Source organism: Polyodon spathula, chromosome 19 (genome assembly GCF_017654505.1).
Source record: "Polyodon spathula isolate WHYD16114869_AA chromosome 19, ASM1765450v1, whole genome shotgun sequence".
In the NCBI taxonomy this organism is placed as follows: Eukaryota; Metazoa; Chordata; class Actinopteri; order Acipenseriformes; family Polyodontidae; genus Polyodon; species Polyodon spathula.
Genome location: NC_054552.1, coordinates 3,332,446 through 3,349,915, shown reverse-complemented (window position 1 = coordinate 3,349,915; position 17,470 = coordinate 3,332,446). Strand labels below are relative to the sequence as shown.

General features: G+C 38.2%; 1 protein-coding gene across 1 annotated transcript in view; it reads left to right on the top strand.

The window, feature by feature from the left end:
* Window positions 1-17,470, top strand: part of LOC121295037 (SH3 and multiple ankyrin repeat domains protein 2-like) — a 116,482-nt gene that overhangs the window by 96,801 nt on the left and 2,211 nt on the right. The window contains exons 20-23 of the mRNA XM_041219324.1: window positions 1,404-1,424; window positions 3,509-3,639; window positions 6,293-6,404; window positions 8,150-10,538. Of these exons, the coding sequence (XP_041075258.1) occupies window positions 1,404-1,424; window positions 3,509-3,639; window positions 6,293-6,404; window positions 8,150-10,538 (2,653 nt within the window). The remainder of the gene's footprint in view (window positions 1-1,403; window positions 1,425-3,508; window positions 3,640-6,292; window positions 6,405-8,149; window positions 10,539-17,470) is intronic.

The window sequence follows — 17,470 nt, the reverse complement described above, 5'->3', positions numbered from 1 at the left end:
CTTAAAACAAATACATTTAAAACTACTTGATCCCTTTGTTTCAGTCATTCCTGCAGTATAACCTTCTGCTGTAGGTGGCTGCAAGGAAATGTCTGTTACACTAGTTAATACATACATCCTGCCAAGCAGGTTTCATGAGGGAGGTGGAATACAAAGAAACTGAACAGTCAAGACTTTCTTTCGGATTAAAATATGGAATGACGTTCTACTACAAGACATTATCTTTTACTCCTGGTCTGCAGCAGTTCAAATAATTCTTGCTTGTTGACTCAGTCGTTGCCCGATTTGTGGTCAGCCTGTGAAGATTATATAAAGAGCTGGAGTCGATATGATTGGTAGATTTGTTAAACTGAAATGTATTTAGATCTTTAATTATTTCATAGACCTAATCAATTCACTGTAAAAAAAAAGAAAATCATTTAAAAAATACATATGTATGTTTTATAGTCAATTAGCTAGCAGGTATTGTCTGCTGCAATGGTTATTAACACTTAATTAGATCACTTGAGTTCCCATTAGAATACGTTATACATTGCATCGTAAAGTATATGGATTTTGCTGATCTCAGCTTTTACCCTGGGATTGGATGCTATCTTGGCACCACTGTACTTATTGTGGCTCTTAAAGTGCCCAATAACTAAAACTGTGAGAAATTTAATGCTGACACTTTAATGTCGGGGGGGGGGGGGGGGGGGGTGCAAGTAATTTGGATTCAATTCAATTTTTTAAATTTTAAAAAAAAGTAGGTAAACGCCTCTGTTTGGAGTTCAACAGATAGATTGATCAGATAAACATGAACAGATATATTGTTGTTAACCCTCAGCCAACCAAAGCCCCCACATACAGTTATTTCCCCTCTGAACACTGACAGGCCCAATGGTGCGCTTCACGTGAACAGTTCTATGAGGCTACTAAAACTGCCTTGCGTGTCGAGTGTGCCTAACAGAACATAAACAACCAATCACAGAACACACAAACAAAAAGAATAGGCAGTCCAGTGGCCAGGCCCCTCCACTGCTCGTGCCACAGTTATGATTGAGAGCTCTCAGCTCACAGTTAAAATATATTGTCTTCAACCCAGGATTTGTATATCACAGGAGAGTAGAAATGAGTAAACTCTGTATCCCTTACACGGGAAGTGGGTAAATGCTACATTGCCCAAATTAAAAGTGGGTAAACACCATTTACCTGCTATACCTTAACACCACTGATTCAATCGACAGGTCATTGAGGATGATTCACAATACAAAATGGATCCACATTTTTCTTAAGTCTTAAAATTAACTTTTAGCTGGGAAAACTTTCCCTGGTAAATGTTAATTGATTTTCCACCCCTAATTGCTTTCTCCGAGTCCAGTGCTTTATGAAAATCAGTATTACAATTTTTTTTTTTTATTTTCAAGCCACCATGAGGAAAAAGAAGGGTGGTAAGTTTCTTAATCTTGTTTTTAACTCTGTAGTTTTTTCTTTCTTTCTTGTAACTAACAAAGCGTTGTTGAATATGTATTCAATGTGCTATTGTAAAACACTAATAATAACATCATACAGAAACCTCAGATCATCACATTTCCAGGGTTAAAAAACGCTCAAGAGGTAAACACCCCACCCCTCCTTTTGATTTTGGGAGAAAATGCCTCTTTGCACATTATTACATTGGATTTTAGATGATAAAAAAATGAACAAAATTGGATTAGATTCATTTGATGTGTTTTCTAAATTTACACTAATGTTAAGATGATAGATTTTTCGATTGGTCGACATAAAAACCACATAAAAATGACTGTTAACAGAAACGATCTTAAATGAAACTTCACACTTTTGCACAATACAGATTTGTGAGTCGAGGATAACAGTAGTTCAGCATAATAAAAAGGATAAAAAAATAAAGGATACAAATTAAAGCTGCCTTAAAACCTTTTCAACACAGGGTTTGAATGAGTTCTTGTATAAATCAGTCTTGTTTTAATAGTATAGTGTGCAAGAATGCAGTCAATGTTCCTTTAACCAGGAAAAATCTGACTTTTGTTGGGCATAGCAATATGTTGTCCTTCTTGAGTAGGCATTGACTCAGTAGGAGGCAAGTTGTTGCCATGGTAATTGTGCTATATTTGTTTGATATAGAAACATTCCACCTGGAATGCATAATCAAAGCCTCTCTCTCTCTCTCTCTCTCTCTCTCTCTCTCTCTCTCTCTCTCTCTCTCTCTCTCTCTCTCTCTCTCTCTCTCTCACTCCCCAAATATAACAGCTGGAAGTGCACCTTCTAAAACACTGAAATACATTACAGTACACACATTGAAAATTGAGTTAGTGTCTGCAGCACAGCTTAAAGGCATGTGTCCGGAAGCATGTGCCATCATAGACAATATAGTGTGCAAACCAAGGCTTTAACTAATCCCATCCTGTCTGTTCCAAGCTTTCACTTTCCCATTTTACATTTCAAAGAGTAATTCTATTCTGATAAGTATATAGTAAACAGCATTTCTAACATTTCTACTCTGTGTTACTATTTGAGTAGGTAAGCGTTCAAAAAAATGAAAGCTTTATATAATGAAGTGCATGGGGAACTTGGAGAAATGGTTCTGTTTGATAGATAAGCAGACCTCTACAATGTCTTTGAGCGTTTTTAACCAGGCATGCCAAGTGAAACTATGCTAGAAGCGTGTGTAGACACACATACCATGTTATATTGTATATTTGTATCTCATAGAAAAATAATTCAGAAATCCTTTTTTTATTGAATTCAGCAATGCAGTACCATTTTGCCTCTCCTGTTTAAAGTGACTGTTTTTCTAAATGCAGTACTGAAACCCACAATATGCTTTCATTTGTATATGATGCTTCCATGTCCCACATAGACGTGCAATGCATATCAGTTAGCTAGCACAGGAGGGTCTTCATGAATTTTTTTTCTTATTTTAGTTCAATTACCTATTACTAAAATTCATCAATTAACTTATAGCTTTAATATAAGTTGCTAGAAACATTTTTCTTTGGTACTGGGGAAATGCAGTTCAATGTTAATTCTAAAACAAAGCATGATGTTGCGTATAATATGTGTATAAACACAGAGCTCAAAGATGTGTTATAATCTGGATGGATAACCTCCCGGTCAATTGAAACGTTTAGTGTGATTCTGTATTGATTTTCCTGTATAGTATAGCTAAGGATGATCTTTCATATCTCCTCTACGATACTAGGTAATTAACTTCTTTTCTTCATTTTTGTGTAGATGCTCAGCCTTCAAATATTGAGGGTCTGAAGAAGAGGATTGTTTTTCAAGTCACACTAAGTAAACATTACATGCATGGAGGCTTAGAAACAATGCAAGCATGTTGTGGAGCAGCAGCAAAATGTTGAGCTTGCACGGCTTTTACATTAAGAATGTCAGTTTTGTTCTGTAACCTGCATTTTGGAAGGAATGTAAATTTCTTGGCTTGATGATTCATTGACGTTATCTTGTAGCAAGCATGAGCATCAGTTCACCTGAGTGTATTTGTATTTTACAGACAAGGTGGATGAAAACATGTCTGCCTCTAAGCCTAGCAGAACTGGAGACAATGTGTCAGTAGACATGAGGGTTGCCACCATTAAACAACGTCCCTCAAGCAGGTGTTTCACGGCTGTGACCGACATGAATGTAAGTATACACTGTAAAGTTGTCTCCCTTTCTTTCTGTGCATGATATATTTAAAAACTGTATTGCATGGCATGCATGTGAAATTGAATAGCTGCTGCAAATGTATTAACAACAAAGACTGACGTGATAGCACTAGTTTGTTATTTTCAAGAATGCTGCAGTGGTTATGTCTAGCTGAATGGGTATTGACTTGTTGAATGAAAGCTTTGAATTACTCACAACTGGGGGCTCACTGGGATTGAAGATGCTGTATATTTGACTGTTTCATAATCAGAACACTGGTTACTCCTGAGCATAAGTGATCTATTTCTTTCAAGGCTGTTCCATACTTTCTATACTTTTGTATATATATATATATATATATACACACACACACACACACACACACACACACACACACACACACACACACACACACACACACATATATATATATGACTTGCATTATTTCCTTTTTTTATTACTCTGTTACTAGTGAGTCTGAATACTAAGTTTCATTCATTGTGTTGAGTTTGAAAAATAGTTGGACTGACTACACAAATAAAAGCTGTAAACCGGATTCATTCTCCTGCGTCTTTTTGAGAACAATAATTTAGCACAAAACAGACCTCATTTTTGTTTATTTTTTCCTCCAACATAAGATGGCCAAATAAATAAAGTTTAACATAGCTTAACTAGCTTGTACTTTAAAAGATGTATTTAACCAAATTAGAAAAACAGTAAGGATAACAAGCTGCACTGTTTTTTAAAACATTTAAATATGTTAACCTTTCTGCAGTCCTACTGTACCTACACCAATTTCAAACATCCAATTTCCATCACTTCACACCAATTTAAATCAATTATTAATACTGACTATTAAGCTTCTAAACCTACTATCGTACTTAAAATCAAGAGTCATTCAATGTATTTCATAAGGTACAGTTGCAAAAGAAATAACTGCACTCTTGCCGTAAACTTTCAAATATCTATATGGGGCTCAGATTGGCGGGAAGGGAAATTAAACCAGCCAAGCATTGTCTCCTCGAATGACATTGAAATTCAACTAAGTCCTGTATTTCTGGACCTTGGTGATACTGCAACAGGACCGTCACAGCCTTGTTTACCTGTGTGTCTGAAAACTGTCTTTGGTAAGCAAAACCATTCATTTTCATCAGAATATTAAACTACATTTTCATATTTAGAGTACAGTAAGCAGACAGATGCGGTTTTCTGCTTTCTTTGCAGACACTTTTCAGAAAAACCTGCTTTCACTGAAAATGGACTGAAGGACTGGAAAAAATCTAAAGAAAAAACTTCAGAAACATTCGTAATATGGCACCACAAACAATGTTCTGAAAGGTGGCATTTGTTCAAACAGTTGAAGGAAGTAGGTTCTGACTGTAGCGTCACAGTTATCAAATTCTCACAAAACAGTGGTGCTGGAAAACCGACAGTATGCTACGAAAATATTTTGCCACAAGTTGGAACAAGCTGTTTGTGTAGATAACAGAAATTTGAATAAATGTAGACATTTTGAAGAGGCTGTTCCAGGAAAGGGAATGAGCGAAAAGGATTCAGAGTTTTTGTTGGCTGCCTCCTGCAGCAGTATGTGGGGCTCAGATCAACGGGTAGAATGGACATTAAGCCAGTCAAGCATCTTCTCCTTGAATGACATTGACATGCCAACTAAATCCTGTTCTACAGTGTTGATTTTGATATCCCAGCTGCCCTAGCAGTCTGCCGGTTGTGCAGTAGGAAAAGGATAAATATGTTGCTTTGCACGCTTGCAGGAAAAAAAAAAAAACATCTTTCACAAATATTTTTTATGTTGGTCACAACAATTTCTTGTGAGGGTTTGGCCAATTTATTTTGGGGAGGCTTAGCCTTCCCAAGCCTCTTATACGCACCACCTATTATAAGGCACATATATGTAATTCTTAAAGCTGCAGCGGTATAGCAGTACTCAAAGAGTGCAAATTTGCAACTATGAGCTTAATGCAGTAGAAACCCTGAGTTCAAGAAAATTAAAGGTTTAAATCCTAGCTACTGAACTTGGACATACCAGCAGCCCAACAAGATATGTAGATTCATTGTTTTACATAAAGCAATTTGGATAAAAAAATAAAAATAAATAATGACTTTATGGACATTAGTCATACAAATATAATTACCACCCAGTTACTGGTGTTTTAAAAAGCATCATTTCACTACTTCAACAGAAATAACTTTAATGTAAACGAATACATTTATGTGACAATTCTCAAATTGCAAAGAGGGGAAATATTGTCCTAAATTAAAAACAAAAACCTTGTTATTTGAATTTTGTTTCTAAGAAACCAAATATATTGCAGCAACATATTGTAAAACTAGGAACATACTGAGGAATATACAGTCCTGGGGCAGACTTGGTCACTTGTATAAAAGAATGTATGAAGCCTAACAAATCCCTTTGCAGTAAGGTGCTTTATATTCTTTGTGAATACTTCAGACGTCTTTCTTGTTATTATACTAAATGTGTACCCTATTGTTAATGCCACAGCATTAAAAATTAATTAAAATAATGCATACTTATTTGTACGATTCTTTCATTTTCTGAATACAGAACATCAGTCTACTAGGGATTCTCCCCAGCTGGCCAGGAACTATAATGCTTTCTTCTTCTGATTTGCAGTCAATGTATGATCGACAAGGAATTGCTGTGATGCCACCCACAGTCCCAGGAAGTCCTAGGAGCCCTTTTCTGGGAGTGCCGAGGGGCACCATGCGGCGGCAGAAATCAATAGGTAAACTCTCCAAGTTCTCTCAATACGAACCTGGTGTCTTAAAGCAATGCTAGAACAAATAGCTAGAGCAATTCTTGAATTGCAATATGTTGACCTCTACATGTTAATTTGTTGAATAAAGGTAGATAGCATTCATATAGATACTGAAAATAACAACCAGTATAGTTGTCTTTCTAAGGTTGATAAATGGGTGGATAGCAGGCTTGCTAGATTAACGATCATTTGATACAGTTGTGTGTGTAATCAATGACTAACGGGAAATGCTTTTATTAACAGTGATTACCCTTTATTTGTTTTGCACTTTCCCTTCCGTTGTTAAGCTTTGCATTCATTGTAATTGGGAGCTGTGGGGTTTTAACTGCATAATCTTTTCCTTTAGGACTTGCATCTACAATGCCAGCTTTTGGTCCAACTAGGTGCCATCTGTGTGCAAAAGATGCACATATGACATTCAACCAAAAACAGATATTTTAGAAAGCCAGGGAATTCCAGTACTACTGTAGGTCTTAAATGCAAAGGCTTTAGAAAGGAACTCCTGTCGAAAGCTATGCATTGTAAGTCATAACAGTGTAGAAATGAAATATTTGTATTTGTGTGTTTAAGTCAAGGGTGTCATGGTGTAGCTACAGCGATCTACTTAGATCAGACTACAATAACAAATAAAAAATAAATATGTAAATAAATAAAACTGCAATATTGGAGGTATGTGAGGTTTTAAACTTCTTTACACATTTTAATATATAGCAAAGCAACTGTTAGGCATCATACTGTACTTCCAGACAGCAAGCAGTTGAAACAGCAATTCAAATATGTATAGCTCCTGTGCTTGCCTCCTCTGTAAGGGCTACAGATGCCCCCTGATGCTTTTTAATGAACCTAAAGGGTTTTGATTGTGTTTTTGTCCCAGTAAATTTTAATATCCCAGCTGATTACCCATGACTGATTTAGCACCTGTTGCGATGTTTAAAAAACGTTACAAAAAAATAACACACCACCTGCTCCTGAAATGAACTTTATTCTTAATACCTGCAATAAATTTGAATAAGAAAACTATTGATCCACCCGCTTGCATGCTTTACAAATTATTTGTTTTAGTTATTGATTTCATGTTAAGTTCTGAAATGTATTTGTGTGTGACCAGGCTATTACAAATTGTTGGAATGCTCTGTACAGGGTTTTGTGCCCAGAAGCTGATTCATTAGTGTACTTAAATGTGCTAGCAAACAATCTTTTTTTTTTTCTTTTTTTTTTTTCAAAACCCATAATAAAATATAGAGCACAGTAATCCTTTAGCTGTCAGTTTGTAGAGTAACAGTATACATTGTTAGCCACAATCATAGCTAGATCAAAATTATAGTTGTCAGAGACACCTTGATGGTCCGTTTTATCATCTAAAACTAGCATTTACTGTTAGAAACATATCTTTGTTATGTTAGAAACATGTCACTGTTGAGGAGGCAGTGTGTTCCAGTGGTTAAAGTCCAGGTCTTGTAACTTTAAGATCCCCTTTTTCCACATTTTTTTATTAAGATGGTGTGGCAACTAGTATAAATTTACTAGGGACAGATTTGTTTTAGTTATCTGGATTTGGATCATATGCCTCTTCTACTTAGACATTGTAGAAGGGCTCTTTATGGATGATAATATTTTGTGAGAGATTAGTTGGATTTTTATTGCTTTCGTTTGAAAACGAACTGCTGTGTGTGCTGCAAGTTAATAAAAGTCCTTTTTTCATCTTTAACCAGGAATAACAGAGGAGGAAAAACAGTTCCTAACCCCACCATTGCTGAAATTTACCAGGAGCCTTTCCATGCCAGACACGTCAGAGGATATTCCACCTCCACCAGAAACCTCCCCACCATCCCCACCTTACAACTCCCCCAAATCTCCGACGAGAGGCTACGGCACAATCCGGCCTGGCTTCACCCAGAACTCTTCACCCAGAGGCCCCACTTCCAACAGATCAGAAAATGCTGGGACCATGAGGAGAGACAAAGGGATGTACTACAGACAAGATTCTGAACAATATGACGCAGAGGAAACTTATAAGCAAAATGCTTCTTCGCAGCAGAACTTCAGAAACCGAAAGGGACATATGCCAGAAAACCCCTATTCTGAAGTAGGGAAGATGGGGAACAAGGCAATGTATGTGCCCGCCAAGCCAGCGAGAAGGAAGGGAATGCTGGTTAAACAATCTAAAGTGGAGGACAGCCCGGAAAAGACGTGTTCGATACCGATTCCGACTATCATCATCAAAGAACCTTCCACCAGCAGCAGTGGGAAGAGCAGCCAAGGCAGCAGCATGGAGATCGACACCCAAATGACAGACCAGCCGGGGCATCTCAGGCCTGACAGCTTGAATTTCACCAGTCCATTTGCAGCTGCCATAGCTGGGGCAGTGAGGGACAGGGAAAAGAGACTGGAATCCCGTCGGAATTCGCCAGCTTTCCTTTCCACAGATATGGGAGATGAGGACATAGAACCAACACCAACCCCAAGGCTGAGGCACTCCAAATCCATCGACGAAGGAATGTTTGGCAATGATGAACGTTTAAAAAATCTGATGACGCCCGCTCTGCTGGTGCTCCCTCAAGGTAACGTTACTGCATTCAGCACACCTGAACCTAGGGAGCCTAGTAACACAAGGACAGTAAATACTTCTTCTAAAGCTGAGAGTTCAGAAAACAGTGCGGGAGCTAAGAAAAATTACAATACAAATGGAGGTAATTATGTGCATCCAGTAACAGGCAAGGTGCTGGACCCTAATTCACCCTTGGCTCTTGCTCTGGCTGCAAGGGACCGCGCAATGAAGGAGCAAATGCAGCCACCCCCTGCCAAAAATGAGCCCGGGAAGGCAGACCTTAACAAGCCACTCTTCATCGACACCAAAATGAGGTCAAATATAGAGAACACCTTCCCTGTGATGGCCACCATGAGCCGGCCAACCAAGAAGGGAGGTCTTCGGAGGCAAATGACTGAAGCCAAGTACGACACAGAGCCAGCGAAAGAGGAGAAGCCAGAGGAAAAAAAGAACATGCTGATCAACATTGTGGATACCTCACAGCAGAAGTCAGCAGGGTTACTGATGGTGCACACCGTGGATGGAGCTAAAGCAGAGGAGAACAACCTCTCAGAAAATGAAAAGGAGGAAGAGGCTGTGACTCCTGATAATGCACCAGCAGAGCTGCGAGACACTAACCAGGCGGTAACGGAAAACAAGCAGCAAGGGCTAAACCCTCAAGCCGCTGCAACTCCTGCCAAAACCATCATCACTATTAGCTCAGTAGACGAGCCGGTCGTTTTGCCCTTCCGTATCCCGCCTCCCCCTCTGGCCTCAGTGGATATCGATGAGGAGTTTGTTTTCACAGAGCCCCTGCCTCCCCCGCTGGAGTTTGCCAACAGCTTCGATATTGCAGAGGACCAAGCAGCAGCCCTCTCATTAGCCGATCTGCTAAAGCAGAGGAAAAACGAGGCATCTGGCCCGACCTTGGCACCGTACAACCCCCATGCGGTGGCATCGGCTAACATGATGGAAAACAAAAAGCCTGTTGGCCTCTCGAACTGTGTGCCTCCAACCTTTGTGCCGCCGCCCCCCGAGAATTTTGACAACGTCACAGACTCTGGGATCGAGGAGGTGGACAGTCGGAGCAGCAGCGACCATCACTTGGAAACAACCAGCACTATCTCAACGGTATCCAGCATCTCCACTCTGTCCTCTGAGTGCGGAGAGAACCTGGACACCTGTACTGTCTATGCAGATGGGCAGGCATTTCTGGTTGACAAGCCTCCCGTTCCTCCAAAACCAAAAATGAAGCCCATAATCAACAAAAGCAATGCACTTTACAAAGATGCCCTAATTGAAGAAAATGTTGACACTTTTGTGATCTCTCCCCCAGCCCCTCCCCTACCCCCAGGAGGTGCTCAGGCAGATTCTCTTAAAACCACACAGCAAAGGACCTCAAAGCTCTGGGGTGACCCGCCAGAGGTACAAAGCCCACCTACCCCAGACCCCAAGGCCAATATCATTAGTGAACTGAACTCAGTATTTCAGCAAATGAACAGGGACAGGACTACCAAGCCAGGAGATTCTTTGGATTCTCCCACAGGGTCCAGAGCAACTAACTTTGGAGCAAGGTAATGAATCCTCTGCCCTTTTAAACTGAATTGCATTTAATTCTTTTGGAGTCTGCTTTCCTACTTAACTTGCTATGGTCTGTTGGTTGACACAGCCACTTCCTTTTCAGCACTTGCTGTATCCATTTGTTTACAAATTTAAATTTAGCTGGTGCCGTTTTCCCGGAAGCTGTTTCATGACTGCCTAGCAACAGTGGCTGTGTGCAGTTATTACAGGGGAACTCAAGTGGGGGGATCTGTTAACATTAGCAGGGAAAGAATTTTGAGCCCTAGAATGAAGCCTGTCTTCTATTCATACTATAGCTCATTCAATTTCCTAGCCACCTGTAACAGACAGCAGTGTCTGTGGAGATAAAGAACTGCACATTGAGGAGCTTTGTGGGCCAGGCTGTCAGTCTTATTAAATTGACTAGAGAGGAGGATGAGGTTTCAGTGACATCAGCTTCATGTTTGTCACTGTGTTGCTAGCAGTTGAAGTCTATGGTGCTTTTATCCAGAACAGCAAAATCTGAATAGGCACATCTGGTACTGACCTCGTCTGATCACAGACCTCATCTGAGCATGGAAACTCTGGTATTTCAAGAGCCTGAAGGACCTGGAAGCATTCATTATGTCGGCATGCGTTGCTTACTGATTTCTGTTGCTTCCCCCAGTCATGGCTGAGATCAGGTCTGAATCTGAGACTTTAAACCTTTAAAAACGCTTCATAAATAATAATAATAAAAATGCCCCCACTTTAAAAGCTGTGCCGTTTTGATTGCCTCGTGTTCATTTGAACTGCAAGTGAACCTAGTTGTCACTATCTGGCTTTATTACTAGCTGAAATCTACAGTAGTATCTTGCACTAGTACCTTGTATGATTGGTGTACTGTATAATTATGCTTTCAAAGATTTTTGACAGTACTAATATAATTAAATTATCCAGAATTTACTTAACTCAGCTGAAGACATAACTACAGGGTGATCTTGGAACTATTTAAAATAACTGTCTATATTATGTATAAGCATTTCCTAAATTAAGAGCTCAAATTATATTTCATGGTTTTGATTTTCTGTTAAACAAGATATCTAATAATAATAATAATAATAATAATAATAATAATAATAATAATAATAATAATCTCCAGTGGCAAGCTACGGTCATTTCTTTTTACATGGCTATCAGCTTTATACACACTTAACCGACTTCAATTTAATTTGACATTGTTTGCTTGGGTTCAATCAACCATAGCGTTCTCATTTATTTAACATTAAGTTCTGAAACATTTGATGATGAAAGTGTGATATCGTACTGTAATTTGACCAAGCAAAAATAATAAAGAAGAAATAGTTCACTGGCTGAATGTGGTGTTAAACAAATGTCTTGCTAGAATAACTGCTTCTACTAAATCAATATTCTCTACTTGTGTTCTAGCAGTAATACTTTACATACATTTTAATGGCGGAGAAGGCATGTTTTACATCAAAAACATCACTGTTCCTTCACTGTGAAATTGACATTACAATTCATTCGAGCCCCCGGTGAAAATCTGGTTCTTAATAAATCCGAGGCACCAAGTTCTGAACCCCGGGCTGTTGCCTGTTGGGATGAGAAAGGATACACTGGTGCCACCACTGGGGCCTCTCAGTGAATTCTGGGCATGTTTCACAAAAGCTGTGTAAACCTGGATCATTCATTAAACCCTTTTCCTTCGACAATATTTTAGCTTCAACCAAAATTGGCACGACCTTAGTGTTCAAAATGGCATTGAGCCCCGCTATGACTTTATATTTGTTTTGTCAAAACTGTATGTTTTAATATACGGTACTGTGTGTACTGTAAGCTGAAATATGTTGGTGGCCTGGTACCTGTTTTTCTATATGTAAATTTATATGAACTGCACAAAGCTTTGCAGCACTGTAGCTCACTGATTATCTTCAGCTGGCCTTGTCCCAGTAACCTGAATCTTCTATCTTCAAAAACACAAAATGAAACTGAGAATGTATTTAAAATGTGTCAGCTGAAGCAGGTTTAAGAGCAAGACTTAATTGTAACATCGAATTGTTTTGTGAACTGTTCTGTTCAACATGTACGGTATGCGCTCTTCCTTATCAATGTTTTGTAAGAGGGCAGAGGCTGGACGTGAACCAGTGACCCGGGCACAGGAAGTAAGCATCTTTACCATACTGCAGAAGAGCCAAGCTCGTTTGCATTCATGGTTATAGAGCTTTTAACCTCATCTCATCTCAGCGAAAGGGGACAGGACAAAATCCTTAACGACAGTGCGTCACACAACACTGCCTGTTAAATTTATTATTAATAACGAAGAAGTAAAGATACAGATTAACCTTAAAGAAATCTCTGAACTGGTGTTCTTATAGGTTTGTCTGGTTTCAAGGGAGTTTATTCATGTTGATTCATGTTGTTTATGCTCTTTATACACTTTGGATTATGATGAGGCCTACAGATTTTGTTAGTAATGCAATAGTCTCATTGGTCCGTTAATCACCTTAAATTCGGATTTGAGTAGGACAAATCACCCACCCAAATGAGACTGTTCTATTCAACAGGGTTAAAGCCTCTGACATTGTTTTTGACTTCATGTATCCCAGTCACCTTGGGTTCTTTCAAGTGCTTAATCTGTATTTTAATCATATTTCTCGGTATTAAACGAAGATATTTATAATACAGGAGTTTTTTTTTTTTTCTATTTTGCCGGTGAACAAAACGGTTGCTTAGCAACATAATGATAAGAGCAGCCTTGAGGATTGAATGAATAAATTCAGTCCGATTAACACAGGATGAACCACACCGCTCCAGGGTTCTGAGGAGTTAGCTACAAGCTAACATATATTTCTTGTATTTATTTCATTAGATTAGATTTGATTTGATTTTACCTGGGATTTAATTAGTTAAGGGGTAATATGCACTGCAGAAGATCTGTGTGTGTGTGTGTGTTGTATAAAAATAGACGGATATAGATACAGATGCCCTGTGCCTAAAGCTGTACCTTCATCACGGGACCTGTACTATCCTGTAATATTAAAGCAGAAAAAAAAAAGAATCACTACAAAGAATTTGCATTGTAGTTCCGTATGACTATTTAAAGAACTGCAGCTTGTGTTTTTGTATATATTTATGTATTTATGTATCCCAGCTCTGGTGTTAGAAGAGAAGCTGATTCAATAGTATAATTTAAACGTAATCATGGAACCTAATTTCTTAGTTGCATGCTTCTTTTGCTAACCAGTTTTGGTGATGTGTCACAAACTGTCTGTGTGAGGATGGTATTATATCACTATTATATAGATGTGAATATTGTTAAATGTCCTTCACAATGATTATTGGTATGCTTTTGGGAGCCTGGCTCACTTATTGGAAACTCTGACAGGCCTATTTCAACCCACTCAAAGTACTGACTTTACAGCGCAGAAGCAAACATGCAACCCTCTTGCTACTGCATTTATCATGCGAAAGATTCTGTATGAGAATGGTGATCTTAACACCTTTTTATGTTCGGTGTTTCTAGCAGTTAGATTAATTTCATTTATTCACAAAGGAACTAGGTAAAGCATAATTATTTCAGTCATGTCCATTTTTCTGTCTTCATGCATAAATGACTGCATTATTTTATCACTTTGTTCGTGGTTCTCTCATCTGTAAGCTGTTGTTCATGTAGGGCCAATAGATCAGAGCACCCTGGACCCAACTCATTGTGATCTCCAGTTAAACAATGCCATTGCTCAGTCTGCACTGGGAGCCTATGAGGAGACAAGGATTGTGTGGGCTCATGGTCTGGGGTCAAGAAGCATAAAAATCACACCCAGATGTTTAAATGTATAAAACATTATATAAAGCACGTTGTAAAATGCCATCCAATGTGTCATGGTACTTGCTCTTATTGTATATGAGAACATACAGCACAAATTAAATTAATTCAAACCTAAGGAGTACAGGTGGAGCATTTTCAAAGCACATGGTTCATCCAAAAATTTAAATTCTCACGTCATTGTCAGCTTTTGGATCTGCCTTCAAAACAAATAAATTGTGGAGATAAATAAAACAAATTTTTGTAGACGACTTTTGTCTTTAACAATAATGGAATTACTTGTCTCCAACCAGGACAATAGTATAATATATTTACTGCATATGTATTTTATTTATTATGGTAATGCTGTTTTATTAAAAAGCAGAACATTTCAAAAAGTTAATTGTTTTGAAGGTAATTAAAGCATATTCATCATTTGATTTCTTTATGTTTGTCCTCATTTTATATGACGATTCTTTTTTTCTCATTCCATCCTGTTACTTCTTGTTTGTTTCCATGCCCGATGCATATGAAGAGGTTCATGTTGAAGAGAGGTAAGTTCACATTTCAAAGCACACAAGGTTGGTAACTTTGCGCTTTTATTTTGAGAATGTTCTTCGGTGTACCCAGATGTTGTTTTTTTTTTTTTTTTTTTTTTTTTTTTGCCGTTATTGTTTAGTGAAAAGTGGTGGTGAGAAGCATTTTAACTGATTATTCATTATTCATTTGTCAAAAAAAAAAGAATTCACTTTTGGAGAAAGCAAAATAAATAAATAAATAAATAAATAATATTAATGGTAGGGGCTGTATTAAAATGATCTTAATGATAACATAAACCAGTGGATCACAGTACACTTTCCCAAACTATCCTATGTTGCACTATTGGCACTGGGGCATTAGCAGGCAAAGAAAGGTTTGGATGTGCCTACAGACTGGACTGCTCCCTCAGCCCCCTAAAAGGATAGATCCACCAGGGCAGATCCAGGGCATGGTTGCAGGGAATGTGGGGTAATTGCTTGTGCTATCCTGCTCTGGGGATAATTAGAGAGGACTTCAGTCTACTGTTCTGAAATCCACCACCTTTCATGAGCACAAACAAACAGTGAAGTTACAATATATGACCACCTAGTGGTGCCAAACTCCAAATACCAATACAATTTCAATTGAAGCTGAACAATAGCACTTAAAGTAGGAATTGATTGAACATAACTAATACTATAAACCCTTTTATATCTACAACTGAAGGACAGTGTAGAGCCCCATTAACCATTAACATCCATTATAGACTAAACAGACATCATGAAAGTAACTCAATATAATGGCACACAAATAAAAGGGGTTTACAGTAATAGTCTAGCTTATGCTTTCAAATGTGTATGGAGGGTTACATAAACTGTTAAAATGTTATTTCCCAGCACAGTAAAACAATTAGCTCACTTTCTACTATGCTCGGAATGTCTTTTGTTAGGAATACTCATCAAAAATAGATGACAGTACAATTGCCATTGTATGTGAGTTCTATTCAGGTTCCAAGAAATGTGAAGTTAAAAGGATTTGCCAAAAATCAGTGGATGAGGGGGTGAGAATGAGACACATATACCCTTTAGAGAATGCTGGATGAACAGGGTGGGGTGGGTGGGTGTAATAGGGTTAAACGGATTGACATTAATGTACACACTTCATTGACATTACAAAAAATGATGTGGATATTATTTTAATTGACATTAACCCTTCTGCTGACGTATGACTAGAATGCTAGCTGCTGTGCCACAATGAATTGTAAATGCTCCATTGTTCCAGTAAGTCTTTTCATTTTACAACATGCAAACATACAGCAAGCATTGGTAAAACACTGAAAGAGTATAACAAACAGAAGCTTCTAGAGGCTTCTCTAAACTTCTATTTGTGTTGCTAGTTGAACCAAAAAACTTATGAGGGTTATGATTTTAAATGCATTACTGATGACTGTGTCATTAATTGAACTGGAATGCAATAAGAAACCATAATGGGGTTCACACATTATTATATTGAAATTAAGGTTTTTGTTTTACTGCTGAGTGAAAAGTGTTGGCAACTTCCATGAGGTATTCATTAACGTAGGACTGAGTGAATGAAAATCTAGCACCAATCACCTGACAGTTGTCCAGGTGCCTAATCGATTGATACAGTTTTAAATAGTTTTGTTCCATTTTTTTTTTTTTTTTTTGCATTTTTTTTTTACTCTTCGCATTAAACGATAAATAAGCAGTGCTGGGTTTTGAAATGCGCCTATTGAACTGGAGGCGCTGCAGCTGTAGGACTGAACTGCACAGCTTCCCGTCCCTGCTAAGATCCCTTTGATCTCGCAGCAGCTGGGTCACAGAAAGTTTTTTCCGAGAAGCATCCAAAGAGAAAGGGAGTTCAAATGAAACGCAATCTTTAGATAGAAATTACAAAATCACAAAGTGTTTCAGAAATGTTTACCGACCTCTTTTCTTAACCTTATCTTTATAGTTCAATTCAGGCTTACTGAGGTTCTAACTCAATTGTGACCATTATCAAACATCTGTGATTTAGAATTCAACCTATAAAGAACAAGCTAGTGAAATGTAACTCTACAATTCCAAAATTGCAAGCTGTTCTCTTCCAACTTCATCTCTCTACTTCATTCTGGCAGTGCCTCAGGGGGTGATAACTCAGCCAAATGATCCCATATACATAAGTATTAGATAAGTGTTGGCAATGATCACAGAAAATAGGGAAAGTATTTTAAACCATAATGCTGAATAAACAAGGCACACAGTGACCCAAATGGACATTTTGAGAACTGCAGTATTTTAACTGCCAGTTGAAGTTTTAGGCTTTATGACTCAATATTAAGTAAACAAAAAAACAAAAACAAAATCAAGTAGATACATAACTTATTTTCTGGCACATGCAGAATGTAACTGCTTTAGTGACATCTTAAATATTGAAGTAACTCTTCGGTGATGGATTTAGGTGCTAATGAAAGGTTGCTTTAATCCATCAGCTCTTTTTGAAATGGCTAGTGCCAATTATAATTATGTGGGGGGGTTTATGATATGGACTTCTGTCCACTGGTGGCATACCCAAGCCTCCAAGCACCATTGTGAAAACCTACAGTATTACCATTCTCCCCCTGAA